The sequence below is a fragment of the Rutilus rutilus genome (genome assembly GCF_951802725.1).
Source record: "Rutilus rutilus genome assembly, chromosome: 8".
NCBI classification, from domain to species: Eukaryota; Metazoa; Chordata; class Actinopteri; order Cypriniformes; family Leuciscidae; genus Rutilus; species Rutilus rutilus.
In genome coordinates, this window is record NC_140222.1 from 12,450,848 (window position 1) to 12,471,031 (window position 20,184).

Consider the following 20,184-nt stretch of genomic DNA (forward strand, 5'->3'; position numbering starts at 1 on the left):
ATCCAGTTGACGATTTCCAGCCCAAGAGCTCTCAAAAACCTGCCAAAATCCTTCACTAATAAAGTAATGTGATAGAATTATATTGTCATGACAACCAAGGCATTTTATTTACCTCCTTAAAACTAAAAACTCATAAAATAAAATAAAATAAAATAAAATTTACCTGCCAGGAGAACAATAAATAAGATATTAACAGACTTTAAGACTTGAACACAACATAAAAGCCAAAAATGTCATTCGTGTTCAAAATTAATATTAATAATAATAATAATAATAATAATAATGTGTTTAGCTTGTTGCGCTTAAACTTAAAAAAGATCTACAGTACGTATTTTTTAATGCACATACAAGAACATAATGCAAAACTATGCACAGTCAAAACTGATTAATCATTGATTCCAACCTGATCAGGCCAGTGTGTATGACGGTGGACAGTAGTCACATGTTTGGTTAAAATTATGTCATTCAAATATGCTCTCAAAGTTACGGCTATATTTTCAAAGAGCTTTCGAGACTTTTCCCACCACAGGTGTAATCCACGTTTGGAGAGACATTGCTCTCTCAGCTGTTACTAGCTACAGCTTACTTATTGCTAAATAACAAAACCAGCAAACCCTGCACTGTGTGTGTGTGTGTTTATTAATTTCATGATGACTGATTTTATGGAGTACATGCATGCACACAGTTTTATTTAACCAATTAGCCTATAAAACTTTGATGTTTGAAACCTCCAAACTGACCCTGAACCAGTCCAAATTTTGTCTGCATGCCCAATTTATTATTATTTTTTTTTACCTGCACAACCAAATTCAAAACCTGCCCAATCTGGCAACACTGGACTCTGTTGCGATTTTATAGCACCGCCCCATAATATAATGTATGCAAATACAAGCAGTGCAACAATATATAGACAATATATAGATAGCCTATATATGAATCAATTGTCAATATATATATATGCCTGTAATTATATATATATATATATTATCAATTTTGTCTGTAATGTTGGAATGAAGCTTGCGTATATTTACATATTACTGTATGTATGAGGCTATTTAGGCACACTAGAAAGCCCTTACAAAAAAAGTATATGTGAGATTGAGCTGGAATATCAGATGGATCTCCACATCAGAAATATCAGATTCGACCCCTGACGCCGAACCTTGTCAGATGTATCTTTTTTGTCTCGTGTCCAAAACCAGTAAAACCTGTTAACATCTGCTTTAACAGCCTTCTGTCAGCTCGAGAGCTGACTGAGAAATAATCTTATATAAACAATAAAACAATAAAAGTGTACATTTTACACCTGCAGTGGATGACTGCCATCAAGCCAGCTGCAGTTTGAAAATACACGGTAAATTAGATGCCAAAAATATTGCAAGGTAGGCCTTTTTCCGAGACCGGAACTAGGGAAAACTCTTTTCCGGTGAAAGCGCTAGCAGTCACAGAACAATGGCGGAGACTAAAAGCAGTCAGTCCTGTTGCGTTTCAACTCTAAGAAGAAACAACCATATAATTTCACAGCTTTTCCAGCGATGAAATGGTGAAAAAGTGTTGGATTTGGCCTATACGAAGAAAAGAGGGGCTGACATTTACAGTGAGGAAAGGCAGCACTTTTGTGTGTGCTAAGCACTTCACGGAGGATGAAGTTCGTGTACGAGAAACCGGTCGTAAATATCTTACACCACAGGCCGTGCCTTCCAGGTTTTCATGGAACAACTGGGGAGAAGTTAAATCACGCCAGACACGGACGGCAAAAAGAGGTGTCTGTGGTGCACAGGAAGCAGCAGATGTTGAAATGGAGAGTGTTGATGCGGTGTTGCTGGTGTAGGAGCATGATTACGACAGCCGACCTCCCCCAGGTGAGTGTAACGTTGTTAGCCAATACAATATTTTATATACAGTGGGGCAAAAAAGTATTTAGTCAGCCACCAATTGTGCAAGTTCTCCCACTTAAAAAGATGAGAGAGGCCTGTAATTTTCATCACAGGTACACTTCAACTATGACAGACAAAATGAGAAAAAAATCCAGAAAATCACATTGTCTGATTTTTAAAGAATTTATTTGCAAATTATGGTGGAAAATAAGTATTTGGTCACTAACAAAAGTTCATCTCAATTGAACTTTATCTGATATTGGCGGGCCAGAGGCGAGCTAAACAGATGACGACAGCGATGTGACGTTGAAGTCATTAGTAAACATTGCAAGATGGCTATGGATGAACACCAGTTGTTTGAAACGGCTTTGTCCGCTACAATGATCCTCTAAAAGAAGAACAGAAGACGGCGCTCGAATCGTTCCTTTGCAAGAAGGACGTTTTTGCTGTTTTGCCGACCGGATACGATAAGAGTGTTATCCAATTGCGTGCAGTGAGTATTACTTTTATGAAATTGCATATCCAAAACTCCACTTAATATATTTGGTTTTTAATCACAAGCTCTCATTTTCCCATTTACTTATATCATGCAACTTAATTCATTAATGAAATGAAATAATCACAAAGATCAAATATTGAATTACTGGCCCACATATAATCTCACAATGTCTGTTGATCTATATCCTGTCATCAGAAGTAGCCTAATTCTTCATAATACTCTTTGTCATCAGCTTATACCGAAAATGAGGAAGCAAAAAGAAGTAGTCTTAAATAAATAACCGTTACAAGTCATGCAACACAGTGGTCAGGAGAAATCTTACATCATTTATCTTTGAAAAACCCTGTTTAGAAAGTTTCCATTTAGAAATACTCTTAACTTCAGATGGTGTATTTTCTTCAGTTTAATTGATTCACTCCCGTGCTTCACATGTCAGTGGAACATATGGCTTCTGTGGTGTCCTTCCATGCGGGTTTTCTTTAGAAATAAGCAGATTTTCTTTCAGATAGTTTTTCATTGACACTCAAGATGACGATGACGATTATACTACAAAATTATTTTAGTGTAAACAAGAGTGGGAGAGGCCAATAATCAGTACAGTATTATTAATGTGATGACATGCTAAGGCACATGAGGCAAGAAAAAAAAGAGGATAAGATCTGAAGTACAACCCTCTACTGGCACCGATTGAATCAGTTTTCATATCAGTAGACTCTCTACAAGACTTTTAAACATTTCCCCTTTTCTGAACTGCTGAAGAAAATGTTTTGCTCACTTGTTTTTTGCTCTTTGTGCTTTTGGCATCTGATTGGTAAGTTCTAACCATTTCTATAGTTTTATAAATCTATTATAAATCTGTATAGTCTGTGTTTGATCCCACATTCAGTGCTTTATTTTGTATCTTTTTGGCATATTAAATTATGAATTTGGAAGTCTTAATGTTCTAAAGGTCACTCAGCTGATTCCATCTGACAGTACAAAGTATCAGCAATATAAATAAAGCATATGTTCCTTCTGAATTTCAAACTGGGGAGAGCCTAAATCTGATTTACACAAGACAAAGCGAGAGCATCAATACGTTGCTGGATCCAGTTCACCCAATGGCCATCAGTATTTCATGGGTTGCTGAATTATACATATGCCAAAGCCAAATCTAAAGATAGTTATTCTTACTTAAATGTACCTGCTTAAATGTGCTACTGATGATGAACTCCCTCTGTTCTGCAGTGTTTGGTAATTCAGATGCGGTGAAAACGGTGTCAGTATCAGTGACGGAGGGAGATACTATCACTCTACAGAATAATGATTCTCAGATACAGGAAAATTATCTGTTATCATGGACATTTGAACGTCCAGAGAGTGTTATAGCTGAAATCAATAAAAGGGCTAGAACTTTCCTCACACATGATGGTGTTCCTGATGGGAGATTCAGAGACAGACTGAAGCTGGACAATCAAACTGGATCTCTTACCATCACAAACACCAGAACCTCAGACTCTGGACTCTATGAAATGACCATCAAGAGCAAGAAAGACAACACATACAGATTCACTGTTGCTGTCTATGGTGAGTCACAATTACAGGTTTGCTTGTTCTGCCTATTATTTATTACTAAATCAGCTTCTTAGCAGTGGCATAACTATGATGCTGTAGTACTTATTCACAGTGAAAATGTTGGATTGTTTCAACCAAACTTGGGTAAAATATGGACAAACACAAGTGTACGAATAAAATTTAATTAAAACATTTAACCCAACTGATGGGTCTGTCCATATTTTAGCCAAATCCTTTTGATTACTGCGAAGGTTGTGTGATTTCTGTGAATGTGGCTTTGTTACAGCATAACTGTTTCGAAACGTTTTGAAATTCCAACGTTTCACCAATGTCACCGATGGATAACTGAGATCGCTCTCCAGCGGCCAACCATTGAACAAGTGTATAGTTTTTACCTGACCTCTGATCAGTTTTTAAAAATTACATACGTTTTAATGAGGAATTTGTATATTTAAAAGGAATAACAGTAACCTAGTTAACTGTCTATTGGCCTTTTTATTGTACCTAAGCCATCCATAAAACAAACCAAACAAGCCCTGAAAAATAATAAAAGAACACACATTATACAGACACTTTAATATTAGATGTTAATTGCATTTGATAGATTATACTTTCAATAAAACATTTGCAATGGGTTTGTAAAAATGTGTTTTTATGCATGTTTTTGTTGCATTTACACAGTTCTCACCAGCAGGTGTTCCGAGCGCTTCGAAACAGTGAATCATTTTGTGAAGCAATTGGTTTAACTGATTTTAAGCTTTGATAACGTTTTTAATTAGCTTCAATATTATTTATGTTGAAGGGAAAAAAAAACATACAATTTAATTATATTCAAAAATATAAGGCAGCAACTGAACTTAAGTTTTTTTTTTTTTTTAAGTTGAAATAGGTGTTTAAGTGTACAGATGCTCACATGAACTTTATGTAAAAATCCAGTTTTAGTCATTTTAGAATTTAAGTTTTAGAGAAATCTGGGAGTTTTCAGGATTTAAAGAAGTGTCACAATTATTGAGAAACATTACCTAATAAATCAAAGCAGACAATGAGATGAGAGTGATTAACAGTAGAACCAGTCCTTTCCTTTTAATCATTTATTATTTGTTGTTAGTTATTCCCTACATATTTTTAATTCTCTTTATTTCAGCTTATCTGATTGCTCCTGTCATCAGCAGTGGCTCTTCACGATGTTTTTCACCATTATCATCGTGTTCATTGGTGTGTTCATCTGTGAATTTGGGTCATGTGACTCTCTCCTGGTACAAAGGAAACAGTTTGTTGTCCAGCATCAGTGAGTCTGATCTCAAAATCAGTCTCTCTCTACCTCTGGAGGTGGAATATCAGGATAAAAACACCTACAGCTGTGTGCTGAACAATCCCATCAGCAACAAGACCACACATCTCAACATCACTCAATTCTGTCACACATGTGCAGGTACGACAGCACTGTTATTAGTTGCATTTATTCACTGAATTAATCTGCTGATTAATTAGCTTCTGTCATCATTTACTCATGTCTTTCTAAGCTATTTTTTTCCTGTGGAGAAAAAATGATATATTTTTGAGTTCATGACAGAGACTAAATTCAACTTCTTGAAAATCTCAATTCTGTTTTAGTTGATTCTTCAGAAGGCCACGCCTCCCGTTGTGATTCTGTTGAAGCTGTGCTCCGATTGGTCGTCACTGCACTGATGGGCGTGGCTGCCACGACTGCTATGCTCTTCTGATTGATGACGTCAGATCGCATAGAATTTATTCAGTTAAGCATGTTTTGGAGAGGTTTAAAGTCAACATTTCTGTCAACATACCTGTGGATTTAGAAAGATTTTGCATCTGTTTTATCACTGTATCTACTCTACTGTTTTGGAAAGATTTAGACATGTATATTAATAGAAAACTGGGAGGAGTGAAATGGCAAACATGAAATGCTTGAATTACTGATATTTCAGTTAAACTAATAAAATAAATAAATGAATAAATAATTATGTTATGGTCAGTTTACTTCTGTTGAAAATTATGCCATAGATCTAAAGGAAGTTGAGGCCTACTTGAGCTTAAAATGCCAATTAACATTGACATTAACGTGAAATGACATTTACAATTATCCATTTGGGAGATGCTTTTATCCAAAGTGACTAACAAAGATGTCTAATAGCGTCCAAACACAGCCCAGACGTCTAGGCTAAAACAAGTAAAAATGTAATAGACATCTAAACCATAGCCCATAGACTAGTCATCAATTAGATAACTAAGAAATGAAATGAGTGAAGAAAGGAAACCAAACACCTTTTAATCACTGTTTACTTTGCTTACATGATGGAATATCATACATCGCACAAGTTATTTTGGCAAAAACTGCAAACTACCAAATTCAAGGTTATTTTGGCAAGTGGGTACTCATAGCCGGACCATATCGGGTTTATAGTTAATCTAGACGGTCTTTTTCAGAATTTTTTTTTTTTTTTTTTTTTAGGAGTTTGACTCTAAATAAATACATTTATTTTAGCTGCTCTGACACTGAAATTACTATTTGTATTTTGTAAAGATAAATTTTGGATTGGATGGCTGCGGGAACTGAGGATACTAACTTCTCCAAGTGGAATTTTTGCCCAATCTCGCCTGATATAAGGCAGCTGCTTAACAGTCCATGGTCGTCATTGCCTGATTCTCTTTTAAATTATGTGCCATACATTTTCCATAAGAGACTGATCTGAACTGCAGGTAGTCAGGCACATCCACTCCATAGTGTCTAGAAACCACTCAGTTTTAGCATGTGCAGAATGAGGTCTGGTATTGCCTTGCTAAAGATGTCATCTTGATGGCACATGTATGTCTCTGTACAATCCCACAATACACATCAATGATACCTTCACACACATGCAAGTCACCCCTGCCGTTTGCACTGATGCACCTCCGTACCAGGACAGATGATTGCTTTTGTTCCTGTCGTTAATGAAAGTCTGGATGGTCCCTTTTGTCCTTGGGACTGAGAACCCAGTGTCTGCTTTCCCAAAACATGCTGAAACTCTGACTCATCAGTCCGCAGCACACATGTCCACTGTGTTTTAGACCATCTAAGAACTCAGTGGCATCTCTGCATAGAACTGATGTAGCTTTCTCTTTGCGTAAAAGAGATTTGAGTGGCATTTCTTGATGCAGCAGCAGACTGTGTTAAGTGACAACGGTTTTCCAAAGTACTCCCGAGCCTGAAGACTAAAAATGTACCGTTTAATGTTATTTTTTAGTATTATTTTTCTTTATTCATTTTCATAATAATTTCATAATGGATTTTATGAGTCAGAGTATGTTTAGGTGGATGGTGTAAGACATAAATTGTTTGCAATCTTCCATTGAGAAATGTGATTTTTTTTTAAATTGTTTGACAATTCTCTCAAAAAAGCCATGACCCATCTTGCAACCAAAGACTGAGATGCTCATTTTATACCCAATCGAGATACCCTCAGCTTTTGCCAATTCACATGCTTATTGTGGGCTGTTTCTAAACAGTTTAACTTGGATATTCTATAATCTTATTTGTATTTTGCCCATCTCAACTTTTTTTGGAGTGTGTTGCAGCCATCAACATCCAATTTGTTTATCTTTACAGAATACAATTAATTTGGTCTGTGAAAACATTGGAAATCTCTTCTTTTGTACTTTTTTTTCAGTTAAATAAAGGTTTCAGAGAATTAACAAATCACTCATTCTTGATTTTATTGCACTTCCCAACTTTTCTGGAATTGGGGTTGTAGATAAATGTTTCATTATGATGTATTTTGGTGTATTGATCTTAATCTTCTGAACCTTTTGAAAGTCAGTTAAGGTATCATTGGACCCCAAAGTGTTGTGCTGTACAACTACAGCAGCAATGCTGCAAGATATTGTGGTGTCAGGAAATAAGAGAAGGAGGTTGTGGAAGAGGAGGAAGTTTTGACAAAACAGACTTCTGCAAGACATGCTTCTTTTCCATGTGCCAATATTGATAATCCTGGTGTCTTTTAGCAGGTTAATGCTCTCCTCAATTTACTAATCTACATTTATCTATAAAATATCACTGTATGTAATGCAAAATATCAATATCACTGACTGATAGCAACGTCTGTGAACTAATGTTATGAAGTACAGAGAAAAGTTTCTTAAGTATTTATCTTCAAAATGGTGTTGTTGAGATGCAAGACAATCAAGCACACGAGTTTAAGGGTAGTAGAGAAGTTTAATTGAGGATTACACAAAGGTGGAAAAACATCTGTGTCTTTCTTCCCTCATTTTGCTCATTCACTAGTTCTTGTTCAAAAAGATTTCAGTAGACTAGCTGAGTAAGCACGATTACACAGAGACATGCATGAAGAAGTGCAGGATATAACATCAACTTCAAGAAATAACAAATTTGTGTGAACAAATAACAAATGAAGTGAATAAATGTTTGGCAAATAAAGCTCTGTAAGGTTTTTTTCAGCCTATATCTTCTTTGCATCAGTTATGCCTTCTTCATAATGTACAGGCCAGCCTTCTGCACACCCCAACACAACGTAACGAGTGGACTTCTTCCCTCTACCATATTCACATCTTGGGGGTCTCGACCCACTTTGTAATTTGCATGTGATCACAGGAAAAGGCTGGTTGCTCTTAAACAGGTTACCGTCCTGATGAGTTCCTCCTCTGCCACAAACTGCTTTAATATTATTTGAATTTGCTTGTATGAAGGTGTTGACAGGTTTGCAGCCATCGTCAGCTCCAGTGATGCCTCTCTTTCTTATTTCACTGGTACACTTCTGCTCACTCATATCAGGACCGAAATGCTGAATAAGGAATTTTTGATACCGGGGCTTTATATTGTCTGGTTGAGCATGAGTGGAGAACGACACACACAGGACCAGCAGCAGAATCACAGCAGACTGATGAATCTCCATGACCTGCTGAACAATACACACATCAAAACACCTTTACTGACATTTGACTTACTAAAGCAGTTTGGTGCTTGACTGTACTTTGTTTCCCTCTGAATCAAGACAAATTTCTTGTATATCCTATACGTGCTCAGAAAAGTTCTAAAATTCTTAACATTTAAAAACAAGATAAATCACAATCCCCATAAAATAAATTTGCCACCAGAAAAACACATTCTCAATGTATGTTGAATGCTTTTTTATTCTTATTACTCAATGCTTTGAAGATTATTGACCACCTTTTCCCCCAAAAAATGTCTATACATGTTACAAAAATATAAAATGTGATTCATGTGAACTGATACTCACGCAAGTTGCAGTAAATAGTCTGGGATAGTAAACCTCTGGCCTGTATTACGATGCACCTTCACAAAGTCCAACCGAATGCAGTCAGGCTTGATCTTGGGTTTAGATGAATTTTCAGATGCAGATCTCGAAGTTGTCAGTCATCAGTTAGAAACAGGTTTCTCAACATCTGTGATGCGTATCAGATCTCGGGAGAATGATCAAGCAGACACAGAGACAGTGTAATACCATAACATTCTCAAGGTTATTAAGGAAGAGGGGTCATATTTATACACAAGATAAAGCAGAATCATCCATGATGTCCAGGCCATCCAATGATAGTACTCCAAGGTCAACCCTACCATATATAGCATGTTAAGAAATATAATAACAACGGTTAGATGTTCAAATGTATGTGCGTGTCTTGAGTTCCTGTTTGTGTGACAATGTTTAAGTGTGTTCAAGGCCTAGTCCATGATGTGCACATAACATAACGAAAATAAGTTACACAAGGGCAGGCTTAAGAATTGTCAAAAGTGGAGCCTAAGAAATAATAAAATATTAAGACTTTGTATCATGACATTGGCTTGAAAAAAGTGAACATGTGCAGTTGTTAAGGAGGTATTTCTATCTGATTTCACCTATAAATTCTAATTGTATTGTAGTAACCAATCAGGTTTATTAAACAAAACCAGGGAATGCTGTTTTAACTTAATTGAGTTACATTGACCCATCATTCAATTTCCATTAAAGCTCAGGATGGACACATTCGACACATACTCCTTGAAGATTGGGGAATTTTGCTTCACTGAGAAATTGTGATTTGAGGGTTCTCATAAATAAATATGAAAAACCCATAAAGCAACACTTAATCCCCACATTTACTCTCCTAATGCTGTCTCTTGCAAAGCATGCTGGGAACTACAGATCAACTGCCTAGGGCTGCATTTCTCAAAAGCATCATTCCAAGGAATGTGGCTGCTGGTGATCGGGTATGGAGGAGCTAACATTTTTTAAATACCCATCTCACCTCCTGCCTTAAGTTGTCCTCTGCTTGGCCAAAAGAGGATCTTACCCATCATTGAGAAATCACCTCATGCACACTGGCAACGATCTTTCACATTACCAAACCTTTGACAGTTTTCTTCAACAGAGTCAAGTATTTTCAGGGGTGTAGCCATCATTTCAGAAGTGAGGGGACAGAAATATCAGGTGTAATAGTTTTATCTGAACTTTGTCTAATTGCGGATTAATTTTTTTTTATCCCATCTCCTGCTTTTAATTCGATAAGAAATCAAATCCACTGCTTAACAACCACTAACATCTATAGTATCCCCCCCCCCCCCCTATATTTTATGACTACTATATGTACTTATGTACCACAAACACTTGTGCATTAAGTCCTCACGGATTTTATACAATGTAAAAAAAAAAAAAAAATCACACAATAAGGAAGAAAATATACAGTATATAAAAAAACTATAATTTTTTTTTGAATAATATCTTGTACTTTAGTGTGAAAAAAAAGGTCACACTTAAGATTTTGGAACATCATAATGTTTTTTTAAACAAATGTAATATGTCTCACTTTATTAATGTTTTTACTCTATTTGTACAGTGTTGAAGGGATTTAAGGTATTTAAAAAATATAAACAAATAAATACTTATTCATAGACATCAATGGGAGACTATGAAAATAGCTTTTTGTTACATAATTCATCTAAAAAATTCAGTTGCAATGTAGAAAACACACACAAAAAAATTAAGGACCGACGCCACAACACATCCCTGACAAAGTAAACACACATTTTGCATGTGAATGAATAACTTGTAAGGGTTAATAGCTGTTTTCTTTGTGAATATATATTATAATGTTATTTATTCCTGGATCGAAGATTAATTTTCAGCATCATTCCAGTCTTCAGTGTCACATAATCGTTCAGAAATCATTCAATATGCTGATTTGCTGCTAAAAATAGTTTTTATTATTATTATTATCAATGTTGAAAACAAATGTGCCACTTCATATTTTTATGTTTACATGTAAATATCAGTGTGACATGAACAGGTGACCTACTACAGTACAACTACACCCCAGTGCACACCGCCGTCTAGTGGTTGAGTAATCATTACATTTGGCTCCTTGTCTGTCAGTATCGCTGGAGTTTTTATTGCAAACCTCACGTGTTGAGCTGTGCTTCATTATAGACTTTGCTCTCAAACCGTGTCATGTTTACAGCACAAGAACTGGTTAAAAACTACGACACGTTAACCTCTAACTGAGGTCAAGTATTTATTCATCTTTTGTATTTGCTTCGATTGATTCTGATTGTTGTTGTTTTTGCACTTGAAAAACAAAGAAATACAGAAAATGAGAAATGAACAAATGATTAGAAAAATATTGTAAAGCTCTGTGATGCTCTATTCAGCCGGTCATCTGTACATCACTTAAAGGTTTTCATAATGTACAGGCCAGCCACCTACACACCCCAACACTATATATCGAGTGGACAACCTTCCTCTACGATATGTACAGTTTGGGGGTCTCTTCCCAGTTTGAAATCTACACGTGACCACAGGAAAAGGCTGGCCGCTCTTAAACAGGTTTCTGTCTTTGTTCAGTTGATTCTTTTTATCACAAACTGCTTTAAGCTGATTTTCATTTGCTTGTATGAAGGTGTTGACAGGTTTGCAGCCATTGTCAGTTCCAGTGATGTTTCTCTTTCTGATTTCACTGGTACACTTCTGCACATTCATATCAGGACCCAAATGCTGATTGAGGAATTTTTGATAACGGGGCTTTATCTGTGCTGGTTGACTATGAGTGGAGAACGACACACACAAGACCAGCAGCAGAATCACAGCAGACTGATGAATCTCCATGACCTGCTGAACAATACACACATCAAAACACCTTTATTGACATCTGACTTACTAAAGCAGTTTAGTTGTGATTAGTGAAGAAAATATTGAGATAAATTAAATGAAGAGCTGATATATACCTTGTTTTCTGAGTAAAGTGATATTAAATGTTCCTATTTTCTTCTCCCAAGGCTGTAAAACAATGAAAAGCAAATGAATGAGCTTTCCTGTAGCTCAAACAGTAGAGTGTTGGGCGCTTGCAACCCCAAGGTTTGATTCCCAGGGAAAGCAAGAACTGATAAGAATGTAAATGTGTACCTTGAAATGCAATGTAAGTTGCTTTGGATAAAAGCGTCTGCCAAATGCATAAATGTAATGTAGGCTAAATGAATGATCAAAACCTCAACTAATAATATTAAAACTTGCTCCACACCACTAATGTACTGGAATGAAACTAACTGGTTTTAACACAGACTTACAGTGATAGTTCACCCAAAAAATTTACATTCTGTCATTGTTTACTCACTCTCAATTTGTTCCAAACCTATGTGAATTTCTTTATTCTGTCTTACACAATGGAAGATATTTGGAAGAATGTTGGTAGCAGATTTCAGGCCCCATTGACAACCATATTATTATTTGTTTCCCCTATTGTCAGTAGTGCCCAAGATCTGCTAGGTTACCAACATTCTTCCAAATATCTTCCTTGAGTCAAGACAACACTATTTATAATGCACTGTAATTCAATTACTAGTCATCAACCCCTGTATAAATACTTTACAAAGCGGACATTCATCTGAAATGTTACCCGAGTTTCTGTAGGTGTGTTGTTTTTGAGACCCACTACACCAGTACACTCAATATGATTATTGATACACAACCTCATAACCAAATTGACCGCTTAAAAAGAACAGAAATCTACAATTGAAATTGAAAAAAATACATGAACGATACTTACTGTCTAGTTAGCAGAAAGAGCCTTCAGTCCTGTCACAAACAAATTCTGTTCAGCTAACTTCAGGTATCACCTTTAACTCAGGTTTTTAATACTCAGATATGAGCAAATAAAAGTGTGATGTTTGCAGTGAACAGCCAATCACTGAAGAACAAGAGATAAGATAAGAGATTATCAAATATAAAAGCACTTGTGAAAGTGAATTTAAATTAGCCCTCACAAGGTAAAAATAACATATACGCTTAATTAAAAGCTTAAAATAAAATAATAGTATTATCAAAATAATATTATTGCTTGCATATAATGCATTCTTCCATCATTGGTGATGATTATAATCAAATCTTTATGTTTTAGGCCAAGCCTCTATGTTTTAGTGAATGATAAGATATTTCTTCCCAGGGATGAATGACCAATGATCAATTTGTTTAACCCTAATGGAAAAGAAGTATACTTCAAGTTTATTTTGTGAAGTAAACTTAGGCTAAGTAATGTTCAAGTATATTTTAAAGTATACTTTTATAGGAAGTATACTGATTTCAATATACGCGTAGTAAACTTGAAAGTTTACTACACTGTAAAAAGTTTAACTATTATTTACTCAATTTTATTGGTGAAACATTTTTACACTCAAAAAAATTTAGTAAATTTTAAAGCTGTGAAATCAATGAAATATACTGTATGAATTGAGTAAATGCAAGTAAAAAAATTAAGTAAATCTGAGTAACTGCATCTGGTACATTAACAAATAAAATTGAGTAGAAATAATTTAACATTTAAACATTAAAAAAACAATATTTATGAGTAATATTAACTGTTTTTATTAATGAGTAATATTAACTTTTTTATTTTCTCTAAACCTTTGTAAAATAGTACTCCAGACAACCACCAGTATACATTACATTGGCCTTTATTTTCAATGAGTACAGCAATACAGCACATTTTAGACATTTAGACCGGGGCATTGTTTTAATTGAGTAAACTTACTCAATTTTAAGAGCGTGTTAAATATATTAATAATATTGATTTGAATTAAGTAATTTTTTTGTTTCTTGAAACAGATCAGTTTAATTAAACATTCTCAAATATTTTGATAGAAATTTCACATATATATTAAGTATATTATAAAGAAATAATTGGTTAGTCAAATACTAAATTATTTTATTGAAAAAAACTTAAATATATCTGTAAATTTTAGATAAAATTAACTGTTGGATTTTTACTCAATTATTTTGGTATGTTTAACTCAAACAATCAAGTAAACGATATACAGAGATTTTATTAAGTTAATAAAGTTAAAAATTTCTGTAATATTTACTAAGCCACAGAATTATTTTTTACAGTGTATTTCAGTAATGCTTGGGACTAAATTGGCCCACTTTTTATATAAAAGAATGTTTAAGTGTACTATAAGTGTAGTAAACTTTTAAGTGCACAACTAGTTCACAACTACGTTTCTCATTTGCACTGCATCTTCACTACAAGTGAACTTATAAGTATACTGTACTAGTAGTTTACTATTTTAATACTTTGAAAAAAAAATTGTTTATGAAAGCACACTTTGAAGTATACGCAGAGTAAGCTACTAGTTTATTAGTTTTATACTGAATAGTCATTGAGTCGGTGCAAAACTTTCTATATAAAAAATAGAAAATATTTATTTTCACAGTAAAGTAGAAATGTCTCAGTAGTAGAAATGCACGAAACTCTTTACATTCCCGTATCTTACAGATATAAACACACTTCACACAACAGGTAATCAATAAAATGTCAATATTTGTCATGGGTTGCTCAGGGAAATGAGTTGAGGCAAGGGTATGGGTGCAGCTGGGTCAAATAAACAAAGGGTAATCAAAAACAACGGTGAAGGAACAAGGAAAAAGAAAACTGTTTTATTTGTTTTTTATCAAACAGACAAAGTTAATGTACAGTCAGACTGCAATTATACATATAAATATGAAAAAACAAACAGCAGGGGGTATAACCACTATGTAAAAATGTGAAAGGTCTCACATATATTAATGATTATAAATTATTTTTTATTATGTGAATAAAAAATTGCCCTGATATACATATATTTCAAATTAAAAGTCAAAACAAAGGTTGGATTTACTTTATTTACATTTATGAATATGCATCAAAGATACTTTAACTTGGAACACACACACACAAAAAAAATGTTCTTGGATTCGAGGAGTTTATGTGGTCGAAATTCAAAAAAGTAACAAATCATTTCCTTGCGGGACAGTTTGACCCAAATTGGAGTGAATGTAATGTGAGGATTTATTTTTTATTTTTTTTATTTGGCACAATCCAGAACAAACACACAAATGAAGGCATGACACCTCACACACGCACACACACACCCCTTTTGTTGCCATTTAGCAGGCCGAATAGAAATTATGCTGAAGGGAATGCTGAAGAAGAGGAAGCAGACAGGAACTTGGGAATCACAGGAAGTACAGTAATATTAGCAGATGTATTTTTTAAAGAAAAGTAACTGTTATAAAATTGACTGTTATTCCTTGTGAGGTGTAAAATAAATATATTAGCAAAGATTCTTATTTTCAACCCTCATTTTGACCCTCTCTTAGAAATGTTCCAATTTCTGGGGAATCTCCCTTAAGGCATGTCAGTAGCCTATAATAACGGTCAGTTTTATAACGGTTATTTTACTGAAATGAGCAAGAGGTCATCCTTGATGATGTACAGTATGCAGCTGACATGCACAGCTTTCAAAATGACAAAATGAGACACAGCCTCTGTTTTGAATTGGGTTTGAAAAACTTCAAAATTCCAGTGGTTTGCTGCTATACAGCTTTGATTTGGTAAATAGCTACATGAACCAGTGAATAATGCATTTTAACTGATCTCAGGTTGAAGAACCACTTAAAATAATACATTATTTTATAATGTATGTTCATTTTTAATTAATTTGATGAATTTTAATACTTATGTGACACTTTATAATAACATTTAGTTATAAGTTATTAGTTAATGTGGAACTAATCAATTACAAAACATATGTTAATAAATTATTAATAGGTGATATACTAACATTTTATGAATGTTTTGTTAATTCAGTTACAAGTAATTTATAAATTTAGTTAATGATGAACAAAATTTTTAAATGAAGATTACAAAAACACATTATAAAGGTAAAATCAATAAAATAATCAAAAATTATCAAAACATAATTCCCATAACTATTTAACTACCTCTAAAACTACACTCTAATAAATAAATCCGTAAAATAACAGAAAAAGTAGGCTGATACCCGGACTTTGTCCGTAATTAAAAAATGGAAATGTTCTGTTAATTCACAGTGTGCCCACAGTAAATAAAACAAAAAGTATGTTATAATGGTGTAGCCTATAGTAAAAAAAAAAAAAAAAAAAAAAACAGGACACTTTCTGTCATTTAATGGTGTATCTATAGTAAAAAATAATAATAAAAAACCTACTTTTCCTACAGTAAAAATAAAACTTATGAATTTAGGCAATATAACCTACCTACAGCAAAGATTCAGTTTATTTTACCTCAGAAATATTATGTGTCAATAAAGCCTACATTCGGTGCTCGCGTGTTCGACGAGACATCCTGTTGTATTTTGTCAACGATGTTTATTCATTTGGGAAAGGGAGTTGCTTGTCGGCATCTTATCGGCATATTAGTAATGTTCGCACGGGAGCGCTAGAGCATCTTACACACTTGTGTAATCTGACACCTCTTGTTAGCAGAAGCGACATCTGCTGTTTAATGTATCTGCATTTAGAGCCCCATATCATAGCCCAGTAAGCTCTGGTTTGCTATTACTTCATACAACTTTAATATCTCTGTGTATATTTATACAGGTATTATCTGTGTATATTCTGTCATGTCATATTATCATTTATATTTATCATCCTTATTTTGTTCTCTCACAGAAACCACTTTTATATCCACGCAAACCTTTTGACAATCAATGACAAAGCTTTTGGCATCCCCTAATCTAAAGTGTATTAGACTATTCATCACTTGTAAATGTGTTACACATATACATTTTTAGATTAATTAACATCGAAGATCTGAAATTGATTACTGGGCAACCAAAAAAAACTCTTGGCGCAGGTGTTTTTATGGTTTACAAATTTCATGTGAACAATGAATCTAATCACAGCGCCCCAGTGGTCACCAGGGGAAGTTCACAAATACATAGGTACTTTATGGTTCTTATTTATGTACAAAAAGTTTTTATGTGACCATATTAAAACAGGAAAATAATATTTCTGTTTGGTCTTTACCAGCAGATAAAATCACAACCAACAGAACTGTCAATAAAAGCAATACGTATAACCACAGAAATCAGGTACTTTATTTGTCTTCACAGATAAATTTTTCTTTATGACAAGATGTTCCATGTTCTATAACCTATCATCTATGTGACAATATACCCCTCTAATAGATCAACATGTTCGGTGATCAGAGGGAAGGTGTCAGAGGAAATTTCTCTTCCCAACTCATTAGATCCGAAGTTCTGGGTTTCGTTCACGTCTCTCAGTTTTCGGGTTTCAGCACGAGACGAATTATAAACATTGATACCAGGATAATAAGAAATATAGGGGCCACTGCTGTAATGCCCAAACCAAGAAGAATCTTAAAACCGGTCATCTGGAAAATGGGGAGGGGGGAGGGGGGAGGGGAGAGCAAAATCATTACATTAAGAAATTACAAAACCAATTGCTATAATAGTGGATGTACAGTAATTGTCATTTAACAGATACTTTTATCCAAAGTGAAATAATCAAAGGGAAGCAATACAGAGTTAAATGTAGTGCAGAGTAATCACATTCATATTCATTTTTTTTTTTTTAATGAAACTTAGATGTTGTTACATTACATAAACCCTTTTTTTGTGCATGTAAAAATGTAAAGAGATTCAGTTACAGCAGAATAATTTGTCTGTATGGGAGAAAATGTGCTAAATCTGTTTTAAAAAGTTTGACATTACATTTCTGAAGATAGCATGAATTCTGACTTACCTGTGACTCAGCAACAAAGCCCAGAGTCAGAGCTAGTAGTTCGGTGTCATTTTTTCCAGGAACTGATTCAGTCGGTTTACACCATTTGAAATGGTGCTGATCATCATAAACATACAGTCCATTCCAGTATGTTTTTTTACAGGCAACATAATCACCGTCAAGGAACACAAGAGTGATCCACACAAGAGGTGGAAGCAGGCAAAGCAATACAATTTTGACCAATTGAAGTCTAGAATCTATTTTGGAAACACTAATATAAAGAATTAAAGCAAAAACAAAAACAAAAGGTCCAGCAAAAATGAGGTTGATCATTACTGCATTCAGCTCAACATCGCATGGGCATGAAAAATCTTTATCAAAAAAAGCTTCCAAAAGCATTAAAAAAAAGGTAAATGAAAGACAGGTGAGAAGAGCCTTTTTGTCTTGCTGACTTTCAAATAGTCCACTGAAGTCATCTTCTGAAGACATATTCTGAGGTCTACACAGCAGCACACAACAGGTACTGTAAATCTGATGATGTTTTGACTGCTCTTCTGTTGTACGGTCTCACGGAAAGCTCTTGAACCTCAGATGCTCCGGAAGTGCTCAAGGCTGGACAGGTCCCTACAATTAATGAATAATTTTTTTTTTCACATTGCAATTTTTAATATTTAAAGAGCATATATGCATATCTGTCTGTGTGTGTGTGTGTGTGTGTGTGTGTGTGTGTGTGTGTGTGTATACAATGGACATCAGGTAAAAATATGCCTTTTTCTTTTTCAAAAAATATAGGAGACCAAGATTTTTGTCTTACTCTTGTACTTGCTTTTCTTGTCTGCTGTAATGTGTTGATGATTTTCAATTTCTGCTCACAAAAAAATATTACATGCAATGAAGGCTAGAATAAATCACGCACACAAAATGAGAGAGAGAGAGAGAGAGAGAGAGATAAAAACGATAAGCATTTGATTGTTTAAAACACAACTATCTTTGCAGGAAACACATTGTAATTTTAACATATATATACATTTATCTTTTACCTTTTTCAAAAGTGTAGTTAGTCAGATCTTGCAGATCGGTCTCTTTTCGTCCTTTTAGAAGTTTTAGAAGTCACTATGAACCTGTTAAACAAACTACTGCATCATTATCAGCACATGCAAGAATGAAAGGAATCAAACCGCTTTATATGCTGGCAACCCTCGTGACTCACATGTAAATTGGTTTCACTTTATGAACAATTCTGTAATATGTATGTTCTGATTTGTTCTGTTTTACTATCATGGAGTTTTGGTTCTGTTTCCATGTTCCTGTTGTTATGGCCCGGCTCAAAGGTCACAACAAATATAGGAAACCACGCTCCAGGGATTACCGGAAAAATATGATACACCAAATGCAACTGTTTGTGCTAATAATGTGGAATCTCCCCTAATGTATTTAGGAAGAGGTACCAGACAAGGTCGCCCTCTCTCTCCATTATTATTTGTTATTGCTTTCGAACCGTTTGCTGAGTTGATTTGAAATAATCCTATGATAAAGGGAGTGACCACAGGCACACAATATCATAAAATTTCACTTTATGCGGATGATACTTTATTGGTTGTCACTGAACCTACAGAATGTTAACTTTGCGCCACGTGTTGGCAGATATTCAAACATTTTCTATGATCTCAGGGTATAAGGTTAACTTACAAAAATCAATTGCTTGCCCTCTTAATATTCCAAATGAAGAAAATGTTAGGAAAGAATGCCCCATTTCTTGGTCCGTATGGTTTTAAATATCTTGGAATACAAGTGACACTCGTTTTGGATAAACTATTTAAGGACAATTATAACCCTTTACTGGAGAATTGTAAAAAGAAACTTCAGATATGGTCTGTTCTTTCTCTTATTTGGATAATCAGTGTTATTAAAATGATTTAATATGTTACCATGTTATATTTATTTTTCTTTCTTTAAACTAATCAATAGATGTTTAACAAAGTTTATATGTAACAACAAGACTCCGTGAATTAAGCTGTCCACTTTAACAAAATCATGTCTAAAAGGGGGCTTAGGACTTCCAAATTTTCAGTGGTATTACTGGGCCTGTCAAATTAGAAATATCATAAATTGGAAGCTGGAAAATATTTCCCTGTGGGTAACTTTGGAATCACAAACATGCTATCCATTGGAGATCACAACAACACTTTATGTTAATAACTTGCAGTTTCTA

General features: G+C 34.5%; 1 protein-coding gene and 3 long non-coding RNA genes across 5 annotated transcripts; 1 reads left to right on the forward strand and 3 right to left on the reverse strand.

The window, feature by feature from the left end:
• Window positions 1-2,227: 2,227 nt before the first annotated feature.
• Window positions 2,228-6,318, forward strand: LOC311295131 (CD48 antigen-like). Of its 2 annotated transcripts, none has more exons than XM_084416349.1 (4): window positions 2,228-2,370; window positions 3,604-3,942; window positions 5,075-5,362; window positions 5,545-6,318. In XM_084416349.1, coding segments are annotated over exons 1-4 (738 nt in total). In that variant the 5' UTR covers window positions 2,228-2,369; the 3' UTR covers window positions 5,655-6,318. The 2 variants fall into 2 exon arrangements, with proteins under 2 accessions (XP_084272475.1, XP_084272474.1); XM_084416348.1 differs by lacking the exon at window positions 2,228-2,370 and adding an exon at window positions 2,783-3,187 and having other exon boundaries at window positions 5,545-6,317.
• Window positions 6,319-8,120: 1,802 nt separating this feature from the next.
• On the reverse strand, window positions 8,121-9,561 carry LOC311295142. Its single transcript, XR_014628186.1, has 2 exons — window positions 9,183-9,561; window positions 8,121-8,843 (listed from the first exon to the last, which is right to left on the reverse strand). It is a non-coding gene; the product is annotated as an uncharacterized lncRNA (long non-coding RNA).
• Window positions 9,562-10,762: 1,201 nt separating this feature from the next.
• On the reverse strand, window positions 10,763-13,030 carry LOC311295147. The gene is made up of 3 exons (XR_014628192.1): window positions 12,979-13,030; window positions 12,161-12,212; window positions 10,763-12,047 (listed from the first exon to the last, which is right to left on the reverse strand). It is a non-coding gene; the product is annotated as an uncharacterized lncRNA (long non-coding RNA).
• Window positions 13,031-17,305: 4,275 nt separating this feature from the next.
• LOC311296299 lies at window positions 17,306-19,136 on the reverse strand. The gene is made up of 4 exons (XR_014628556.1): window positions 19,013-19,136; window positions 18,787-18,870; window positions 17,994-18,596; window positions 17,306-17,622 (listed from the first exon to the last, which is right to left on the reverse strand). It is a non-coding gene; the product is annotated as an uncharacterized lncRNA (long non-coding RNA).
• Window positions 19,137-20,184: the final 1,048 nt, after the last annotated feature.